Below are 22,505 nucleotides of genomic sequence, written 5' to 3' on the forward strand. Positions count from 1 at the left end.
CCCACCCACCCCTGGCCTTAAAAGCAACTCCCCAGTCCCTCCACTCCAAAGTAACATTTGTAGCTCATCCTCTAGCTGCAGTGCACAAACCAAAAAGTATATGTTATAGACTGAACTGGGCTGCCCCAAATATGCAGAGCATATGTTGAAGCCCTAACCTCTAGTGCCTGAGAATGTGAGTGTATTTAGAGACAGGGTCTTTAAAGGGGTGATTAAGTTAAAATGAGGCCACTGAGGTGTACCTTAATTGAACATGACTGGAGATATAAGGAAAGATTAGGACACACAGAGACAACGGAGATGTGTGTGCATGTGTGCACAGGACATGTGAAGACCCAGGGAAAAGACAGCCATCTGCATGTCATGGAAAGAGGCCTCAGGGGAAATCAAACTTGCCAACACCTTGATCTCAGACTTTAGGCCTCCAGAACTGCAAGACAATAAATTTCTATTTAAGCCACCAGTCTGTGGTATTTTATTATGGCAGGCCTAGTAAACTAATATAGTATCTTGGATTCAGTGCACCTTTGGCTTCTGAGATAAACCACATGCGCTGAAATTTGTATTATTAATTTTACTACTCATCACAGTTGACAATATACTACTTACCAACAAGTACAGAAGTATTTCTATTTTAACAACAAACATGGCCACAATAATGCATCAGGCTGCTTATCTTTTCCTACTTCTCCCATTGTCATCCTGCTGCCAAATAATGAGCACAACCGAAACCATGAATTAATCTAACTTTCTGCCTCATTCATTCCTATTGCTATACAGAAAGGATTATATTTACTGCTCAGGTAAACTTTCAAAAATGATTAACAATAACTATTAAATATTCCTGTTTAAGTACCCATCCCCATTACACTCAGAGTCATTCTTTTTTTTTTTTTTTGGCTGGGGGCGGGGACGGGGTCTTGCTCTGTCTCCCAGGCTGGAGCGCAGTGGCGCAATCTTGGCTCACTGCAACCTCCGCCTCCTGGGTTCAAGTGATTCTCCTGCCTCAGATGCACGCCACCATGCCCGGATAATTTTTGTATTTTTAGTAGACACGGGGTTTCACCACGTTGGTCAGGCTGGTCTCGAACTCCTGACCTCGTGATCCGCCTGCCTCAGCCTCCCAAAGTGCTGGGATTACAGGCGTGAGCCATCAGAGTCATTCTTAAATCTCCAGTCTCCCATCAATTCCATACCATTTCCCCACCACATCCCCTTTTCTCAGCACATGACATGAAAATGGAAGTGACTGAGCAAGAATTTTCTCAATTCCCTACCTCTATACCCATCGTAACTGCCCATCTGGGAATAGGGAGCTGTCCTGTCATATAAGGCTTAAGCTCTGGATCCCATCCTCAGGTCTTGATTACTCAGGGATATTATTCCCTTAAATATTATATTGTATTTTCTTTAGTTAAGGTTCCAAGCCTTTGGTTTTATTCTCACTCTACATTCTCCTTAGACAATCTTATCCATGTCTTTAAAATTAACTACAATTTATGAGCTCATAACTCCAAGGCTGTAACTACAGGTGCATCCTGAGTTCCCTAGACCTACAGATCAAACAGCCTCCTAGGCAGCAATCTGTACATCCTAAGAGTTCCAATTAATTTTATCCAAAACCCATTCCACCTTCCTGTTTTCTCCGCTTAATAACATTCCTATTCATCCAGTTGGCCAAACCAGAAGCCTAAAGGCATCCCCAGACTATTCCCTTTCTTTATGCTTTTTAAAAATAAACTGTCTTCTAAAAACATGCCCGTTCCTCTCTATTCCCACTGCTAACACTAAATGAGGCCCTATTCATTTCACACCAAGAAGGACCACTACAGCTGCCTCACCTCTCTGCCTCTAGCTTCCCACTGAATAAAATACGGTAATGGCAAAACAGAAAGCAGAGACTTGAAGTGAGGATGTCCTAGGTTCTAAAGCTAATTCAGTCTCTTGTGAGCAGTGTGAACTGAGATAAGTTTACTCATTTTACTGGGCTCCAATTTTCTCATCTGTCAAGTGCATGCATCTGTTTACATAGCAGGGTTTATATAGAATAATATATCAGTATCTGGTATAAGGGCCCTGTGTATCTGTTTACTAAACTATGAGAAGAATAAGAATTACTGCCATTAATTTTTGTTAGATAATATTTTATAATGTCTTTTTGTTCCTTCGATTTGTTTTCCCTTTTATTAGCTTACAATTAAAAGGGGATGTTATTCTTTTAAAATGTTATCCTAAGTCAATATGTACTACGATTCTCAAATACTTTTTGGTTTGCTAAGAAGTAATAGCAAATTGGCTGGGCACGGTGGCTCACGCCTGTAATCCCAGCACTTTGGGAGGCCAATGTGGGTGGATCAGTTGAGGCCAGGAGTTTGAGACCAGCCTGGTGAACATGGTGCAACCCCATGTCTACTAAAAATATAAAAATTAGCTGGGCATGGTGGCGTTTGCCTGTAATCCCACCTACCTGGGACTCTGAGGCACAAGAATCACTTGAACCTGGGAGATGGAGGTTGCAGTGAGCCCAGATCACGCCTCTGCACTCCAGCCTGGGTGACAGAGAGAGAGACTAAAAAAAAAAAAAGAAGTACTAGCAAACTATGTTAGCAGAACATTATTTGTATCCTACCAAGCCATGATAAATTAAGATAGAGTATGTCAAGGAATAAGGATCTCTCTGACTTGGTGCAATACGTCCAAAACTGAGTAAGACACTGTTTCTTCTTCTCCATGTTGCCTGTTTAGCCCTATCCTTATCAACTGGCAGACAGACCTCAGGTCAAAAGAATAACCTTTGAAACAAGATTTCAGAAAAGGAATGGGAATGCTCAGAGATGAAAAGAGAAATTAGACTAAAAGACCATCATACATTTGGACAGTCCAAGTAGTGTGTACCAGACATTTATCTAGAAAGAGTATTTACAAACCGAGTTTTCGTAACCCGGAAAATGCCTATAGACAGATTTTCTCATGGTCATAGTAGTCATCACAAAAGCTCACAGTGTGAGATATACACTTACTAAATTGTGATTGAAACAAGTCACCAAAAAATGCCTAAGGAGTCATCTGACATTTACATGCAACCCTAAACTGTTTCTATTTCACATAATTAAATTACATAAATTACGTAATTTGGCTCAGTGCGGTGGCTCACGCCTGTAATCCCAACACTTTGGGAGGTCAAGGTGGGTGGATCATAAGGTCAGCAGTTCAAGACCAGCCCGGCCAAGATGGTGAAACCCCATTTCTCCTAAAAATACAAAAATGAGCAGGGCATGGTGGTGTGTGCCTGTAATCCCAGCTACTCGGGAAGCTGAAGCAGAGAATTGCTTGAACCCGGGAGGCGGAGGTTGCAGTGAGCCTAGATTGCACCACTGCACTCTAGCCTGGACAACAGAGCGAGACTGTCTCAAAAAAAAAAAAAAAAAAAAAATGCATAATTTATGTAATTACATGTATAGGTAAAATTAAGGATGATGAGAGTCTTTAACAAGATGCAGAATCTTCAAGAAAAAGCCTTTGACTTTAGATAAAACAGTTTAAAGCACTAGATACTAGCTATCAGAGATGGATGGATAATAGTCTAGCAGAAAGTCTATCAGAGTAGATAAAACAAGTCAGATTCCAATTTCAATACTATCGCTCACCTTATTTACAAAATTAGGTAATACAACTAGAAGTCTTCTCACCAGTTATAATATCACTTTCAAACAGACAAATGAATGCTTTCAAACAAAAGAAAAATCTATACAGAAAAAATGTTTAAATCAATCAACAGGCATATACCTGAATTTTCTATTACACCAAAAGAACATCAAATTACCATATCAGGCAGAGAAAAATTAACTATTCATCAAACATTTTGTTTTCCTTGGCATGCACAGAGACCATATTTCCCATTCTTCCTTAAAGCTGGTGTGGCCATGTGACTAGCCAACAAAATGTAGGCAGAAGTGCTCTATGTCACTTCCAGGGCTGGTGCATAAAATCCTCAGGCACCATCCCCAACTCCTCCCTTTTCCACAATCTGTCAGCTGTATGTTGATGCCCTGGCTGATCTTGGAAATCATATACTGGTAACAGCAGAGCCCCACAGAGCATGGATCTGTAAATAACTAAGTGGGCAGAGCACACTCACACTACCACCATAAAGCCTGGTCTTCAAGAGAGAAAGATACAATTTCTATTTTGTTAAGCCACTGCAACGTCACAGTTTATTAATCTGCTTCTGCACTTAGCTTTACCCTAACTAACCGACATCTCTGGTACTTCTCTCTTAATCTCACTCATTAACAGACAAATTCAATTTTTAGCTATATTATTCCATCCACTACACGCTTCCTACTGTTACTCCAAAGGCTTACAGAGATTTGTATCATAGTTCATTTTTCCAGTGAGCACTCACAATTTTGCCAACATGCTGAACCTACCTCTAATTTCTCTGTACTGCTATAGCTTTGGAACTTCCCTAAACCTTAATATTGATCCTATTCCTGCTACTATGTCTAAGAAATAGCTCCTGGAAACATGCTTTATTTTGGAAGAAACAAAAAACAGTAAAAATATAAACTCATGAAAGCAAATCATCAGATAAAGCATATGGCTGGAAAAAAAAAGCCTTTTAAAATTGGTTTTGTTCTTCATTCTTTCAACATTTGTATTTACGGATATTTGTTAGGTGTCTGGGATATATAAAGTGAAAAACAGGAATGAAATCTTTGTAGAGATTTACAGAGTCTACATTCTAGTAAGGGAAAGAGAGATAATGAAGAAATATATAAAGAGATTACATGTTAGAAGTTGAGAAGTGCTACGAAAAAATGGGCCACAGTGTGTGCTGGGTGTATGAGGAAAACCTCAGTATTTGGGGTAAGCGAAGTAAAGCCTTTACTAGGAGTTAGGTTGTAAAGTCAAGAAGTAAATGAAATCCATGTGGGAAGAAACCAATGGTACTACCATGTGCTAGCTTATGACCCTGAGCATAACTTGTGAGCCTCAATCTCCCCACTTGTGAAGCGGTAAAAATATCTATGATTTAGAGGTATTGCAAAAACCTATGAGATTGTGAATATAAAGAATAGTGGCTAAAAACATATCTTAACTGGCCCTAAACATCCACTTTACCCATCACTCACATTCTTGGATAAAAGAATTAAAATATTAATTAGCATATAAACTTACTTTTGTGTAACGAAATGTCTCAAAAAATGACAATTCTTATCATTATCAGTAATATAAACTAAAGAAAAAAAACAGTATTTTTTCTCTGAAATGGAGGACATTTCCCCCACAACTGCTAAATTTTTCAACAAGAGGGAAAAAAAAAATGGCAGGACAAATTTGTTTTAAGTGACATTTCAAGCAACTAATTATTTGTTCATTTGTTTAACCACCCCTTGGGACAATCTGTAATCTACTCTGATAAGAAATGTGTAGAAAACAGACCTGACGTTGTGTTGTTGTTCAATTATTAAGATACTCAAAGTTTGAGCTCACACAAGTATCCCTTAGGGAAATGCTCTGCGTGCCATTAGCACTATTCTTAATGAGGAAAAGCACAGAACTCCTTTAGTTCATTGCCAGAATTGTTTTATCTTCAAGTCAAAAGAACAACTATTTGGAGTAATACCAAAACAAGCATTTAACAATTACAAGCAGCAAGCTGTTCATAAGCATCATATTGTTAATGCTAATCCAATTATAAATAACCTTATTTTATCAAATAAAGTATCTGTCGGCAAAATTTTCAGTCCTAGACACCTCTTTACTTGACCGCTTTATTCCTTAACTTTAAGAAAAAACATCTTTATTGCTTCAATTCAAAGAACCTCATTTTAAAGACTTTTTACAGAAAAGATATAGAAAATCCTTCATTATTTTAATTCATGAGTAAGTTATCTTCAAAGAAAACTTACAAATCATAAACGAAGGCCTAAAAGAGACCACCGGGCTTATGATAATCCTCAATGATACAGTGAAGTAGGAAAATTTGAAGTGGATCATTCCCATTTTATTAATGTCCTATCTTTCCAAGAGTACAGCACTTCCTTCCTGAATTAGGAAATACTCTACTGAATATTTCCCTCTCACCTTTTTCTCTCCATTTCTCTGTTCTGTAAGACAATGTATAGCTTTCTAGGTTGCTTCTGGTATCATTATGTATATGGTCTTTGCCCTTATTTAAACTCTTATCTTTATACTTCACTGATGCATGAGGATATACAAAATAGAACTATGGGCCAAATACAGCAAATCTGCAATGTCCAGTATGTCCCATAGATATTTGGGGAACTTGACGTTGTCACAATTAGTAGACCCTAATCATGCACTAATAAGGAATTGAGAAGTTTAAACATGAAAAACATCATTTTTCACACATGAGGACCAACATTGTGGGGAAAAATATATGAATTTTTATTAAAATACAAGTTTTACGCAGATTGAAGTCCAAAGTGAGAACAACGGTGATCAGCTTTTATTATATTTATTAACTGTCATGAACTTTTGCAAGATAGGCATACTACATGATGATGTGATAGTAAAAATGATAAAGATTATGGAAGTTATTCAAACTCTTGCCTTCAGTCATGCAGGTTAATAGGATACTTGGGAAAGGCTGTAGAATTGGATTTCCGTTTAATACAGACATTTAGACTGTACTGCTGCTTCAGTTCAAGCACTTTCCAGAAACTAAGAGACCTAACTTGGTCCCCCACCACCACCGCCACTGCCACTCAGTAGCCCTCAAGATTACACATGCATACCTAACTTATGTATAGCAGAACTACTCTGTCTGAAATATTTTCCTGCTATGAATCTATCTGTAGTATCGTCACAGCTACTATTATAAAGATATTCTCATGTTTTCTGCTAAGCTTGATTTACCTTTTACTTCATCCTTCTTCCCACCAATACTTCTGATCTTCTCTCCCACTCCAGCCAAATCTGTCACACTTTATAGGTTGTGTCACTTTACAACAAACTAAATTCATGAAGTCATCTTTATTATGTGTGCTGTTATTAAAATATCAAATAAACTCCTGATATTAATAAATTATGATGGCAGACTGTATTTCACTTGGTAATGTTATAATGACTCCTCACAGGCTGTTTTACACTTCAGTTTCCAACAATGCACCCTCGGTTTTAACTAATGTATGCTGGTACTTTCTCCTACCCATATTAGAAGACATTTCAACATTTCTGAAAAAACAAGTGCTGAAATTATAAACGTTTAGGCTAAAACTGGATATACGTATTAAGCAGATACCAAATAAACTCATTTCCCAGTCTTCCTGCAAATCTTAGGGTACTGATATTGAGCATTCCTAATCCAAAAATCCTAAATCCCAAATGATCCAAAATCCAAAATGTTTTGAGTGCTGCCACGATGCTCAAAGGTCATGCTCAAAAGAAATGCTCATTGGAGCATTTCAGATTTCTGGATTAGAGACGCTCAAGCAATAAACTGTGAATATTCCAACACTCGAAATCTGAAACACTTCTGTTCCCAAGCATTTTGGATAAGGGATACTCAACCTGTATCTGAATTATCTAGTATCTGTCCTATCAATGAACCCACATTAGAAAAAGAAGGAAGAGGAAAGAACCAAGCACTTTATACATTTATTCAGTTTATTTGAAAATAATGCTAACTACCAAGATCCAGTATACCCTCAAATTTTTCTTTTTTTTGAGATGCAGTCTTGCGCTGACACCCAGGCTGCAGTGCAGTGGTGCAATCTCAGCTCACCGCAACCTCCACCCCCTGGGTTCAAGCGACTCTCCTGCCTCAGCCTCCCAAGTAGCTGTGATTATAGGCGCCCACCACCGCACCTGGCTAAGTTTTGTATTTTTTAGTTGAGTCGGGGTTTCACCATCTTGGCCAAGATGGTCTGGAACTCCCGACCTCATGATCCACCGCCTTGGCCTCCCAAAGTGCTGGGATTACAGGCGTGAGCCACCGCGCCCGGCCTACCCTCAAATTTTTTTAAGTGAATATAAAACACCCAGATGTGGAGTCACATTATGAGATATTTGGGTTTATCTGGCAACATTTTCTTTCATGAACGTACTTGAAATGGAAACTTAGAGCCATCAGTGAGATTTACTTGTACTTAGAAATGAGATGTGCCCTGTCTGAATACATCCTACATGCTCAAGAATAAAGTTCGTCCTATTAAATCTGTGTTCTCAAATACTTTATTAAAATCAATCAATGACTATTACTACACTGTTAAAAAAAAAATAAAGCCAACTTGCCTTTGAATTACTTCTATGTTACTACAAAGTTGCAGTTCTTTAAAGCCAGTATTATTATTTCATCAGGTGTCACTTAAAATTCATTCAACTCACATGTTAATCATGTAGCACACTATTTAAAATATTTATTACCCCTGAAACAAACCTAGACTTACCTGTAGTAATGGCTCGATGGAATTGATGCATATCTTCCCCTGACAGCTCTTGGGCTACCTGGAATATCTTTTGTCTGACACCATCCAATTTAATTTCTGATTCAGTCAATATATCTTCCATATCAGGAGCACTATGATCAAGATATTGGGAACTTTTAGAACATCAGATGCTTCAATAGTGAAAAACTAAAATAATCTAATTATCAACATAGGGCTAAATATCGTATACATTCAGATACTTCTAACTCAAAACTACTGAAAACTATTAATAGTATGGAAAACATAAAAATGCTATTAACACACTGTTAAGTGAAAAAAGTATACAAAAAATTATACGTGTAATATAACTAAGAAAAATTTTGTTCATAAAAATATGACATATGGATAGACGTCTGCTTTCAGTAAAGGGCAGAGTAACATGGATTGGATTTATCCTCCCACCTTAAACAACTAAAAAGAAAAATAAATACAGAAAACAATGGTTACAGACACTGGACTACAGGCAGCCTGGAGCAGTGATCCCTGGGGAAAGGGAGGAGCACAAGATATACCCTCTGACTGCCTCATCTTATTGCCTGGAAAGCTTCCAAGTGACAGTACAGAGACAGGAAACTTAGGTGGAGCCTGGGAGTCAGTCTGAGTAGAAAAGGAGTTGGGAGTTTTGGGGGATCAAGACAGCTAAAATTTGCAGAGCAGAGTAACAATGAGGAGAAAGCTGTATAAACAGAGAGCTTCAGAGATTTATAGAAGCAACCTTCTCAAGTCTTCAGTTGAGTACTTATCAGTGCAGGCATGCGAGGAAACTACCTAAGGCTGGAAAAAGAATTGCCCAAAGTGAGCAGGCAGAACAATCCCCTTAGTTCACAGAGCCAGAAAGAATTGATTCATCATCAGCAGACTGACACTACAAAAAATATTAAAGGAAGTTCTTTAGGCGAAAGGAAAATGATACCAGATAAAAATCCGAATCTATACACAAAGGAATGAACATTTACCAAAAATGGTAAATGTGGATAAACATAAATATTTTTCTTATTTTTAAATCATGCTGTTTAAAGTAAAAATCAGTGGAAACAACAAAAGTAGAAATAACATGAATCATAACAGCTGCATAAAAGGCCAAGCTAGTAGAGGGGAAATGGAAAAGAAAGTATAAGATTCTCATACCATATGCGAAGTGATAAGTAAATAGTCCTTACTTTGCATGATACTGTGTTGACTGAAACTTAGGCACATCAACACTGTGATCTTTATCGGCAAAGTAACTGTTACCAAAAAATCATGCAAAGTGAAAAGATTCTTCTATGCATAAATTTTAGTAAACACAGTATTGTACAAAGTGAGAATGGTTGACAATGAGATGTATATTATAAACCATAAAACAATCACTACAAAAAATTTTTAAAAGGCATAGCTAATAAGCCTACAAATAAGATAAAATGGGATCATAAAAAATTATCCAAAATAAGGCAGGAAGGAGAGAATAGATGGTAGATTTAATTATAACCATACGAATAACTACATTAAATGTAAACGATCTAAACACCTGCACTAACAAGCAGAGATTTTCAGAATGGATTTTTAAAAAGCAAGAAACAAGAAATCCATGTTAAATATAAACACAAACAGATTAAAAATAAAAGGATGAAAAAATACACATTCTGATAACAACCAAAATAAAACAGGAGTAGCTACATTAACATCAAACTTTGGGCAAAGCCTATTTCCAGAGATATATCATAATGATAAAGGGTCAATTCATTCAATGCATAACAATCCTAAATATTAATGTACCAAATAAAAGAGCTTCAAGATACTTGAAGAAAAAACTGATAGGACTTCAAGGAGAAAGCCAAATCTACAATTATCGTCAAGAGATGCCACCCTCTTTCTCTCTCTCAATAACTGACAGAGCAAGTATACAGAAAATCATAAGGAAATAAATGACGCAAACACTATCAACCAATCTGACTTAATTACACCTAACAATAGCAGAATACACACTTTTCAAGTGTACACACAACATTTACCAGACAGACCATATCCTGGGTCAAAATTAAGGCTCCATAAATTTAAAAGGATTCAAATTATAGAAAGCATGTTCTCTGACCATATGAAATTAAATTACAAATCAGTATCAGAAAGTCGTCTGGGAAACTCCCAAAATATTTGGACACAAAATAAGATATTTAAATTACTCTTGGGTCAAAGGTGAAATCAAAATGAAAATTAGCACCCAAAAATTTCAAAACTTAAGAGGAAATGGCAAATTCCTTGAAAGACACAAACTACTGAAGCTCACTGAAGAAGAGTTATCTTATGTCTATTAAAATAGTTTTGTAGTTAAAAGACATGAGGTCTTCTCATTAACAGTTTTTCAGATGTACTGTGACTGGCTCATTTCTTTCATAAAGTTTTTTTTTTTTTTTTTTTTTTGAGACAGAGTCCCATTCTGTCACCCAGGCTGGAGTGTCATGGCACAATTCTGAATTCAAGCAACCTCCACCTCCTGAGTTCAAGAAATTCTCCTGCCTCCGCCTCCCAAGTAGCTGGGATGCCACCACGCCTGGCTAATTTTTATATTTTTACTAGAGATGGGGTTTGGCCATGTTGGCCAGGCTGGTCTCAAACTCCTGACCTCAAGTTACCCACCTGCCTTGGCCTCCCAAAGTGCTGGGATTACAGGAGTGAACCTCCACACCCAGCCTCTTTCATAAAGTATTTTTATTTTCCTCAAGTTTCTAATATTTCTAAAGTTTCTAATTTTTCTGAAGTTTCTTATTTTTCTGAAGTCTATTATTTTCTCAGTTTACTAGTCAAAACTGTATGAACAGTATGATCTCAACTATGGTAAAAAATAGTGTACAAAATAAGAAATCTGCTAGTTGATAGAGGCTATCTTTGGGTATTACAGACTGATTTGTCTCATTAAGTACCTTTTCTGTCATTTGTAATTTTTCTAAAGCCTACCATTTTCTAAGTTTACTATAATGAGCATTTATTTTTTGGTGGAAAAATATTTAAAAGTGGACTTCACACAGTAATGTAGATTTTTCTAAAATATTAAGGTCTCCTGTCATATTCCTATTACAGGTTGAGCATCCCTAATCTGAAAACCCAAAATCCAAAATGCTCCAAAATCCAAAACTTTCTTAGCAACAAGAAGACACTCAAAGGAAACGCTCATAACAGCACTTCAGATTTCAGATGTCCAGATTAGGGATGTTCAGCCCATACATTATCTGCAAATATTCCAAAATCCGAAATCCAAAACACTTCTAGTCCCAAGCATTTAGGATACTCAATCTGTATGTTTTTTTTTTATATTATTGCTTTTATTATTTATATTACTGCTGAATATTGATGGCAATTGTTTTAGAATTGCAATAGGTACTAAAAAGTGTCCATAATTAATCAGAACAGTATTGCTTCTTTCCATAATATAAGCCTTACTATGCACAAGCTATCTAAGAACGATATAAGAAAACAAGCAAAAACTAATTTTACAGAGTCAGGTAGGAAAAAGAAAATGTTAACAGTGCCATATTTCAATAAATCTACGTATGGCAAATTAGATTCCATTTAATGAAATAAAAACTAAAACGTGAGAATTATCTTAAAAGTTTCATGTTACTGAATGGAATACTTCAGTATCTTTTTTTTTTTTTTGAGACAGGGTCTCATTCTGTTGCACACGCCGGGGTACAGTGGCACAATCATGACTCACTGCCGCCTTGACCACCTGGGCTCAATCAATCCTCCTGCCTCAGCCTCATGAGCAGCTGGGACTACAGGTGCATACCACCTTCCCCAGCTAGTTTTTTGTATTTTTTGTAGAGATGGGGTCTCATCATGTTGCCCATACAGGTGTGAGCCACCATGCCCAGCCAATAATGTCTTCAATAATGAAAAGCTAATAAATTCTATTTGGTCTTCCCTACATTCTCTCTATGATATATAGTATAAAGCCAACCACAGCTACCCTTCTGGAGACATCTGGAATTTGTAACAACAATCCATCTTCAGAAGCTGGGGAGTTGTAGGGTAGATACTATTCTACCTCTAGTGAAACAGAAAGGCAAAGGAATCAGGTCAAATGAATTATGAAGCAAACAAAGAAGCAAAGATGGAAGATGGAGATACTCAGCTGCTCATAAGATAGTGCTGAATCTTGAGAAGTTCTAATTTTTCTGGTCTACTATGTTCTCAGTTTACTAGTCAAAACTGTATGAACAATATGATCACAACTATAATAAAAAATAGTGCATAAAATAAAAAATCTGCTAGTTGATAATGGCTTTTTATAATTAATTTCCCTGTTCTGCTTAGACTAGTTTAAGTTAGTTTCTTTTACTTGCAATCACAAAGTCTATCAAATATACAAAGACTGTAGAAAAATTAAGTCCTAGAAAAAAAAAATTTAAACAAAAGTCACAAAACTGAAAGAAGAGGAACTTTCAAAAAAGAATTAAGTAGTCAACAGTATCATATGCTACAACAATGTAAAATAAGAAAACAGAGACTTAATAATATGAAGGTAACAAGGGCATTTCAATAATTGAGGCAGAAAGCCAGATTGCAATGAGTTCAAAACTGAATGAGAAAATACGTTATGCAGATTTTAACATTTATGTAATATTAAAATTTTCATGCATATCATCCAAATAAAGTTTAATGTGACAGGTTCTAACAATCAAAATATTTAATATATTTTCACAGATAATAGTTATATCTTAAAGAATAATCTTAACAGAACACAAAATCCTTAGCTCCTCTGAAAGTAAGAATTTTTCTTTCCTATTTTTAAGTCCACCCAACCCCTACAGACCTTTTCTTTTAGACAGGATCTGGCTCAGTCGCCCAGGCTGGAGTGTGGTGGTGCGATCTCGGCACACTGCAGCCCCTGCCTCCCAAGCTCAAGCAAGCCTCCCACCTCAGCCTTCCAAGCAGCTGGGACCATAGGTATGCATCACCAATCCTGCCTACTTTTTGTATTTTTAGTAGAGACAGGGTTTCACCATGTCACCCAGGCTGGTCTCAACCTCCTGAGCTCAAGTGATCTGCCCATCTTGGCCTCCCAAGGTGCTGGGATTACAGGCGTGAGCCACCACACCCAGCTGAGACCTATTTTTATTAAAATATTAACTCCTAAGTTGTACCTGCTGCTGATGTCTTCTAATCCTCACATTCAAAGCCACAGAATACTCTAATAGCTAGTATCAAATGATAATAAATTTTAAAGATGCTTACTCACCTTGTAATCCTATGGAGGAGAAAAATTGTCCTTTTACTTTCAACGGTTATATCCCGACTAAGTTTCACAAGTCTCTCATATTTGTCATGCCTTGCATCAAGTTCCTGCTGAAATGCTAAAAACACATTATTATGATCATAAGTATGTATATATTCTATACTCAAAGCCTACCAAATAATATTTTTAAGATGTATGTCACATAGGCTGGGTACAGTGGCTCACGCCTGTAATCCCAGCACTTTGGGAAGCCGCGGTGGGTGGATCATGAGGTCAAGAGATCAAGACCATCCTGGCCTATGCAGTGAAACCCTGTCTCTACTAAAAATAAAAATTAGCTGGGCATGGTGGCACGTGCCTGTAGTCCCAGCTACTCAGGAGGCTGAGGCAGGAGAATCGCTTGAACCCCGGAGACGGAGGTTGCAGTGAGCCAAGATCAAGTCACTGCACTCCAGCCCGGCAACAGAGCGAGACTCCATCTCAAAAAAAGAAAAAAAAAAAAAAAAAGATGTCACAATGTAAATGCAGACGACTGCAGTCACCCGACTTCATTCAGAAGTAGAACACAATGGTAATGACACTAATTCTCAAAACACAAAAAGGTGAATATTATAAACAATCTCTAGCACCAACTTTAGTGTTAACTGTCAAATATCCCAGGTATACATCACTAACAGTGCTAAAGTACCTCAAGAGGTCCACATAATGTTCCCAGATTTCTAAACCTGTAAAACTAAGTATCTACTAATGATTTCTGTAAACGCCAACAATGCACAGCAGCTCACACACTCCTGAATCCTTGAAGATTTTCTAAAAATCTGTCAATTGTAATAAGGTAGCACATGTATATTAAAATGAACATGAAACAAATTTCTTAAAAGTGAATGCCACAGTATGTGAATTATATCTTAATTTTTTAAAAAGCTACCAAATTATGAATATCACATTTAAATATTAAGTAAAAATCTAGTTAGCCCATTTATTTTAGAAAGTACATAATCTCAAATTTACTGTTTTACCACACAGTAATATTGCATACATAAGCATAATATACTTGAGAAATATTTTCAGAAAGATTAGTAAAGAGGAAAAAAAGAAAAATGACTAAAAATAGACAATCGCTGAGTGAGTTCATTTTGTTATAACTAGAGAACTAGATCATAAAGTAGTTCTGCAATCAATAGAAAGCTGTGGCAGAGTTCATCTGAAAATGATCAGTAAGAAACATCGAAATTTAATTAGGCTGGAAAAAAGTCAGCTGAAAATTGAGGTAGGATGTTAGAAATCTAGGAAAAGAACTAAAAGTAGGAGAAAATGAAGAGTTCCTGAGATCGATGAAAGGCTGAATACAGGCTGTAGTGTCCAATTCTTAAATACTACCTTTGAAGACTCAACCCTTCCACATAGAAATTAATCTTCAACCTGTCAAATTGTTATGGACACAAATCTCCCATAACATATTACATGAAGAAAAGATTTCCTCCCTACTTTCATACATCCTTTTCCTTACAGAACAAAACATTTTCACAATTCTAACATGTCTTGCCTTCAGGAAATTTTTCACACATTTGCCTCCTTAAATGTCAGCACTTTGATTCCTTATACTGATTTCTCCTTGCCCGTATTCTATCAGCACTTAATGCTGAATGGAATACTTTTATCTATATCTATTACATATAATTGCCAATCTGCTTCCTTTTATGCTAACTTAAGTTTCATCTATTCTGCTTAATTTTAGTCTTGAATATTGAGACTCAAATAATTTTACCTCGGTAAACTTTTTTCAGAAAGCCTAACTTGAGACTGCCAAACAAAAACAGTGTTTTAAGTTTTTTAAAATAACAAAAAGCTTTCATCATACCACTATCAGATGTTTCAGCCTCAAAATTTTTTCCTTACTAAAATTCTTAACAATTAACAAAATAATTACTTTATTGTTGTTTAAAAGACTACACCTAAAGTTTTGTGAATAATATACTTAGAGGAAAAGGTATTAAATAAATTTAACTGAAGGAAAACTGTTTACCTTTTCTAGAACACAAAGTTATACGTACAGAACGTTTTATATACCTAACATTTAATAAAACAGTACAACGACTTGGAGTCTACATAAAGATTATATTACCTATGGGAAAAATAACCTGCAGAATCTAGAATCTTTTCATAAATTCATGCCTCTAACACATTAAACTGCCTCATGTCCTGCCCTTAGCTCGTGAGCCAGCCAGAATATGTGTTCTTGCTGGTCCCGATTCTCTAAGCTTGCACCTTTCTTGATGCCTCTATTTTTGCTACTGCCTGTCTAGAACACTATTCCCTCTCATCATCTCACATTTCACTTTCATCATTCAGGTATCATCCTGCTCAAGGACTGCTTAAGACTCACCTGTCTCCCCCCTCCCTTACTCTCCATTCCTTACCACGCTTCGCTGATTTACATTTATCGCTAGCTAACATTATACTGTTATTTATTTGCAAACGTGCTTGTTTCACCACTGTATCAGAGCATAGATCCGTGTCTAGCAGCATATGTTCACAAAACATTTCCTGACTGAACTGCTTGTTGAAGTCATAAGCAGTATAACATATTGGGTAAGAGCATGTGTTGTAGTTTGAGGTAAACATACCAAGGGTATGCAGTCTCCTGGGAACTAAGAAATTGTTGAAAAGGAACTGCAAATCCATGTGCCCAATAAGCACTGCCCCTAACATGGAAAACTGTCTTATTATTTTGCTGCTTAGCTATTACTTTTTCAAATGTATGCTAATGCAGTTGGAATAAAATATAAATTACTCATAATAGTAATAAAATTTTATAAAGCACTGTTGAATCTGTCTTATCAGCTTCATTACTGTCATCCAAATCTAAGTCACCTTATTATTACCTCTAAGTTACCTTACAAACACCTTACTGTACCCGAACTACAACAGTCTCTTGTCTGGTCTGCCTCTGCCCACCTTGCCTTTCTATAGCTGCCAGAGTGACATTTCCCAAAAATTTACTTTAGTTTTTAAGACTCTCTAATGACTCTGCATTACATTTTACAAACTCCAAACTCCTTATGAAGCCTTACATTACTTGGTCCCTTGCAATACCCCCCAAAAGAATAAATCATCATTTATGTAGTATTCCAGCCAGGGATGCATAACCTGAATCTAATCATGAGAAAATATTAATCAAATCCAAGTTGAGGAATATTCTATTAAATGAGACCTATATTCTTCAATCAATATCATTGTCATAAAAGACAAAGAAAGACTGAGAAACTGTTCCAGATCACAGAAAACTAAAAAGAGACATTACAGTGTAACGTGATCCTGTTCTAGATTACTGAACTAGAGAGAAAAAAAGCTAGAAGGAACCTTATTGAGACAATTGTCAAAATAAGCACTGTAGATTAAAGTACTGTGACAGTGTTAAATCTTCTGAAACTAGTAACAATACTATAGATATACATGAGAATAGTCTTCCTAGGAAACATATTCTGAAGTATTAACAAGTAAAGGGGTACGATGAATGCAACTTGTTCTTAAATGCTTCAGAATAAATGTATGTTTAGACATTTAAATTTACATATATAGAGAGAATAATAAAGCAAAAGTGGCAAAATGTTAAAAATTGGTCAAAGTCAAGGCTATATAGAAGCTCTTTGTATTATTTTTCCAACTGCATAAGTCTTGCAATTTTTAAAATAAATTTGAGATTACTTCAAAATAAATTTTAAAAGACAGTATTGCTTTACTCAGATGATTCAACAACAGAATATTCATCTGATAACTCCTTTTAATGTAATTAGCTCAAACTTTGATAGCAAAGTGGTTGCTCGGACATTAAAGATCCTGGATTAAAGTTGGAGTTGAACAAACTAAACTATCTCATGGAATTTTCTCTGGAAGCTAGTGTTCTCCTTTAAGACTTTCTGGGCTGAGTGCAATGGCTCACGCCTATAATCCCAGCACTCTGGGAGGCTGAGGTGGGTGGATCACTTGAGGTCAAGAGGTCGAGAACAGCCTAGCCAATATACAGTGAAACCCCATGTCTACTAAAAATACAAAAATTAGCCAGACATGGTGGTATAAGCCTGTAGTCCCAGCTACTTGGGAGGCTCAGGCAGGAGAATCACTTGAACCCGGGAGGCGGAGGCTGCAGTGAGCTGAGACTGCACCACTGCACGCCAGCCTGGGTGACAGAGTGAGAGTCCATTTAAAATCTCCTCTGACAGACCTGGAGGCTTTTATGTTAAACTTTTCCAAAACACTTGGTAAATCTTATGAAAGGAAAAAAAAGGGAAAAGATTTTAATTTTCTTAGAATGCAAATGGCTGAAAGCAAAAACAGTCTGTACCTAAAAGCACTGTCTCTATATATAAGAAAGCAACTATTATTCAGTTTATAAAAACGAACAGAATAAAATCATCTTATTTATTTCTAAATTACGTGAAAATCGAAAAGACTTTAATAATTAAAGTATTTTCTCCTTTAAATATAGGTATGCCTTAACTGGGTTTTACCACTCAGTCTCACAATGGGAATACTGTACAAGTTGTAAAAAATGAACTGAGTAAACAAAAGATTATCACAAAATGACACATAACAAATATTACTTTTATGTAACAAAAAGTTACATAAAGTTTTAAAAATTACTTTAACCACATATATTAATACTATAAACATCTCCAAAAAAAGAAACTTTGACCTTTTTTTTTCAAGTTTATTAAAATTTTTTTTCCCTGTTCTTTGTCTTCCTGCTTCTCCACCTTTACTGGGGTATAACTAACAATTAAAAATTATAGGGCCGGGCATGGTTGATTATGCCCGTAATCCCAGCACTTTGGGAGGCCAAGGGGATGAGATCACTTGAGCCCAGGAGTTCGAAACCAGCAGGGGCAACATAGTGAGACCCTGCCTCAACAAAAAAATCTAAAAACTAGCCACACATGGTGGCACATGCCTGTAGTCCCAGCTACTTGGGAGGCTGAGGTGGGAGTATCACTTGAGCCCAAGAGGCTACGCGTGCAGTGAGCGAAGATCACACCACTGCACTTCAGCCTGGGCCAGGGTGAGGCGCTATCTCCGGAAAAAAATCTGCGTGTGGAGAGTGACATATAGATATATATATATGTAGTATGTGACACTTTGATATAAACTGTGCAATGATTACCACTATCAAGCTAATTAAAATAGCCATCACATCACACAGTTAGCTTTTTTTTCCTTTTGAGTCAGGGTCTCCATTGCCCAGGCTAGAGCGCAGTGGCCCTAATCACAGCTCACTGCAGCCTCAAACTTCTGAGTTCAAGCAGTCCTCCTGCCCCAGCCCCTCCAGAGTAGCTAGGACTAAAAGCATACTACAGGTGCATGCCATCATGCCCAGTTAATTGTGGTAAAAACATTTAATCTACTTACTTGGCAAATTTCAAGTATAAACTTTCTGAATTTATCAAGCTCTATACATTGAAATACCCTTAAACCACTTAACTGTCTTAATAACGCCTTTATTTCCAAAGTCTTTTCACTGCACTGCCCCACATGTTGCCTGGCCTATAGGAAATGCTCAATCATGTATACTGCATGAACTGAAAAGAGAACTTAAACTATTAACTAAATTAGTAGCTGACAAGGACCTAAATATATCTAGTCTCTTATTACTAAGATAATAATTAGGCCAGGGTTAACATAATCAATATGTATTATTTATTATGGCTACATTAATGACCACTGTAAGTCAGATACTATGAACATAAAGTTAGATAAGGTAGAGTTCCTATCCTCAAGGAGCTCAGTCCTATATAAGGGACAGAGATGTAAACAAATAGAATGTAATCATGCTATAACAAATATATGTAAAAAACTTAGGAAAGCAGAAACCACGTTTCTTGTTCACTACTAATACATGGTACAACATAGCAGATACTCAATATTTCATGATGGTCACTAAGTCGGCTTTAGAGAAAAATCAGAACGGGTTCATAGGAAAGAAGCTACTTGACCTAGGTCTTAAAGAAAATTGTAGTTCAGGCCAGGCGCAGTGGCTCATGCCTGTAATCCCAGTACTTTGGGAGGCCGAGGCAGGCGGACTGCTTAAGCTCAGGAGTTCAAGACCAGCCTAAGCAACATGGCAAAACCTTGTCTCTACAATAAAAATTTTTTTAAATTAGCCAGGCATGAGACAGAGTGAGACTCTGTCTCAAAAAAAAAAAAAGAAAATTGTAGTTCAGCAGACAGGTAATGAGGACACCACCTTAGAAGCAACTCCACCTTCTTTTTCTTCTTTTTGAGATGGAGTCTCACTCTGTCGCCGGGACTGTAGTGCAATGGCGCGATCTGGGCTCACTGCAACCTCGGTGTTTCCGGTTCAAGCGATTCTACTGCCTCAGCCTCCCAAGTAGCTGGGACTACAGGCGCCCGCCACCACGCCCAGCTAATTTTTTGTATTTTCAGTAGAGACAGGGTTTCACCATGTTGGCCAGGCTGGTCTCAAACTCATGACCTCGTGATTCACCTGCCTTGGCCTCCCAAAGTGCTGGGATTACAGGCGTGAGCCACCACACCCAGCCGCAACTCCACCTTCTGTATCCGTATGCTCTTTATTCAATTACAGCCAGCTGTCTTAAACTTCTGAAGATCACAGTAGATACTGTGGTGGTTTTAAAATATATCCACAAAACACTTGAGACTCCTTCCTCCAAAGGGTAGGACATAATTTCCTTCCCCTTCAACGTGAGACAGTTTTTAAAACTGCCTCCCTTCTAATAAATAAAATGTGACAAAATGACAGTGTCTGATGTTTAAGATTAGGACATAAGGAGACAGTGGTTTCCTCCTTGCACTCTCTCTGAAGGAGACCAGATGCCACACCAAAGGACACCCAAGCAGCACAAGTTCATGTGGACAGGAACAGAGAGCTGGTTGCAGGCAAAAGGCCTGAACTGTCAACAGCTGTGGATCCTTCAGCCCCAATCAAGGTTTCAGGTGATTGCAAATCAGAATCAACCAGCTAAGCCCTTCCCAGATTCCTTAATCACAGAAATGTAAGGTACAGGATAGTGGATAAGAGGAGGACAAAAGGAAGAGAACTTTGTTTTATGTTTGTTTTGAAATGAGGAATAACTTGTCCAAGTTAATATGCTGAGAAAAGAGGACTGTGAAAATTTGTGTATATAGACACACAAGATGTACTAATAGATACAAGCTCCTATTCTGTAAAAAGTGTTACAGTTAAAACAAAGATACCCTCCTTGACTTCAAGCCTAGTAGAGGATACACAATAAATGAAAATATATTTTAGCATATAACAGATGAATAAATATTATCAGGTACACAATTCTTGAGTATGTGACATGTCTAATATTAGCTAATGTTTACTGTTTCTTGTGTTTAAGTCATGTTTACCTGATTACTAATATTAATATTTCTCTTAATGGGACATAAAAGTGAAGGCCTTTGTAATCCAGACTTTTAGGGTAGTTCTAGCACCATCACAAAACTTCCAGCTAAAGTTTCACATCCAAATTCTTAGGGACTGTTTTCTTGCGCATAATCATGGCTACATAATTTTGTTCTCTCCCCTTCATCAACTTACATTGCAGAGAACTTACATTTAAAGGCCAACATCACTGGTGAAGATGAATTAACATCCTTCCCTTCTCTTCTTTGGTTATGTGGGAAATTGTCATGTTTCCTTTTCCTGAACCCTCCTGATCCTTATATAGAGAAGAAAAAAAGTTAGAGAGAATCTTCCATCACCAACAGTTTGCAAAACAGAACATAGGCAAACGTTCTCCTTGCTTTAAAACCAGACACGCACAGGGCCCTCGCCTTAGAGGCTTTCTCCGCAGACTGACAGAGACGCTGCCCAGGCCTTTCCACGCAAACCATCCAAGCTTCCACCAACTAGTGCTATGATCTGGCATTACAGCAATTACTAAACTAGGATAAAATCACACCTCAAAGATTTAATAAAAAAGGAGGTGTAAACAGGGCCAATCTGGCCGGGGAGAGAACCAGAGCTGCCGCCCCCGAGTCTGCAAGGCACGAAGGCATCCTTCAAGAGTGAAAAGGGGAAAACGGCATAGAAAGAGTGGAGAACCTCCCCCTCTGGATAAATAACGCCCCGTGTTGTTGAGGACGCCACCTTCTTTGTTGCTCATGTCGTCACAGCCTACGGTGAGACGAGCGGAGACTGAAGGACCAGGAGCCAGAGGAGTGCGCGAGGTACAGGCCCAGCTAGCCTGGGAAAACAGCCGGCGGAAGACCGCTCTGCAGCCCGGCGACTACAACGCAGTGGCCGGAAGTCTCCCGTCGCGTACTTCCGGCCTGCGTCCGGTGGGGGCGGAGGGAGGCCGCTGCTGCTGGCTCCGAGCCCCGCGTGGTCCAGGGACGCCCGCGACTGTGTATTATCGCGGCCGCCCTCTGCTATGCCTGAAGACAAAAACTACTCTACACGACTCACAGCATGTACTATTAATAAAAAGACGATGCGTCCTCCTGGAACTGAGATCTGTGTGATCGTGGGAAAGCGACGTAAAAAAAAGTACGTAATTTTTTAATGAAGGGACCTTCGGGACACCTTACCCTTCCCTCAGCTGGGACCCAGCTTTCCGCGCGGTGCATTGTGGGGGTTGTAGTTCGTCCGCGGGAGCAGGCCGTCTGGTGCCCAGGGCCAGGGTTGTGAGAAAGAAGGGAGGCCTCCCTGGAGCTCCTCGGAGCACGTGGGAAGGTTTTTTTCAGGATCCAGGCAAAACCTTACAGAGCTAGGAGTTTTTTTAACTTTCTAGTCCTGGCAGTGAGGCCAGGAGCTTTAAGTGATGGAAATATGCGAATCGATCAGTGGATGG

The 22,505-nt window shown here is 37.9% G+C and overlaps 1 protein-coding gene across 2 annotated transcripts in view; it reads right to left on the bottom strand.

Moving 5' to 3' along the window:
- The window catches only part of TSNAX (translin associated factor X), a 38,705-nt gene extending 16,739 nt beyond the window's left edge, over positions 1 to 21,966 (bottom strand). For both annotated transcript variants that reach the window (XR_006697866.3, XM_045391784.2), the window contains exons 1-4: positions 21,803 to 21,966; positions 21,267 to 21,371; positions 13,672 to 13,786; positions 8,418 to 8,548 (exon numbers count right to left, since the gene is read on the bottom strand). Coding sequence is in view for 1 of the 2 variants with exons in the window: in XM_045391784.2 (XP_045247719.1) it covers positions 8,418 to 8,548; positions 13,672 to 13,786; positions 21,267 to 21,371; positions 21,803 to 21,818 (367 nt within the window). In the remaining variant the exon portion in view is untranslated. The remainder of the gene's footprint in view (positions 1 to 8,417; positions 8,549 to 13,671; positions 13,787 to 21,266; positions 21,372 to 21,802) is intronic.
- Positions 21,967 to 22,505: the final 539 nt, after the last annotated feature.

The sequence above is a fragment of the Macaca fascicularis genome, chromosome 1 (genome assembly GCF_037993035.2).
Source record: "Macaca fascicularis isolate 582-1 chromosome 1, T2T-MFA8v1.1".
Taxonomy (NCBI): domain Eukaryota; kingdom Metazoa; phylum Chordata; class Mammalia; order Primates; family Cercopithecidae; genus Macaca; species Macaca fascicularis.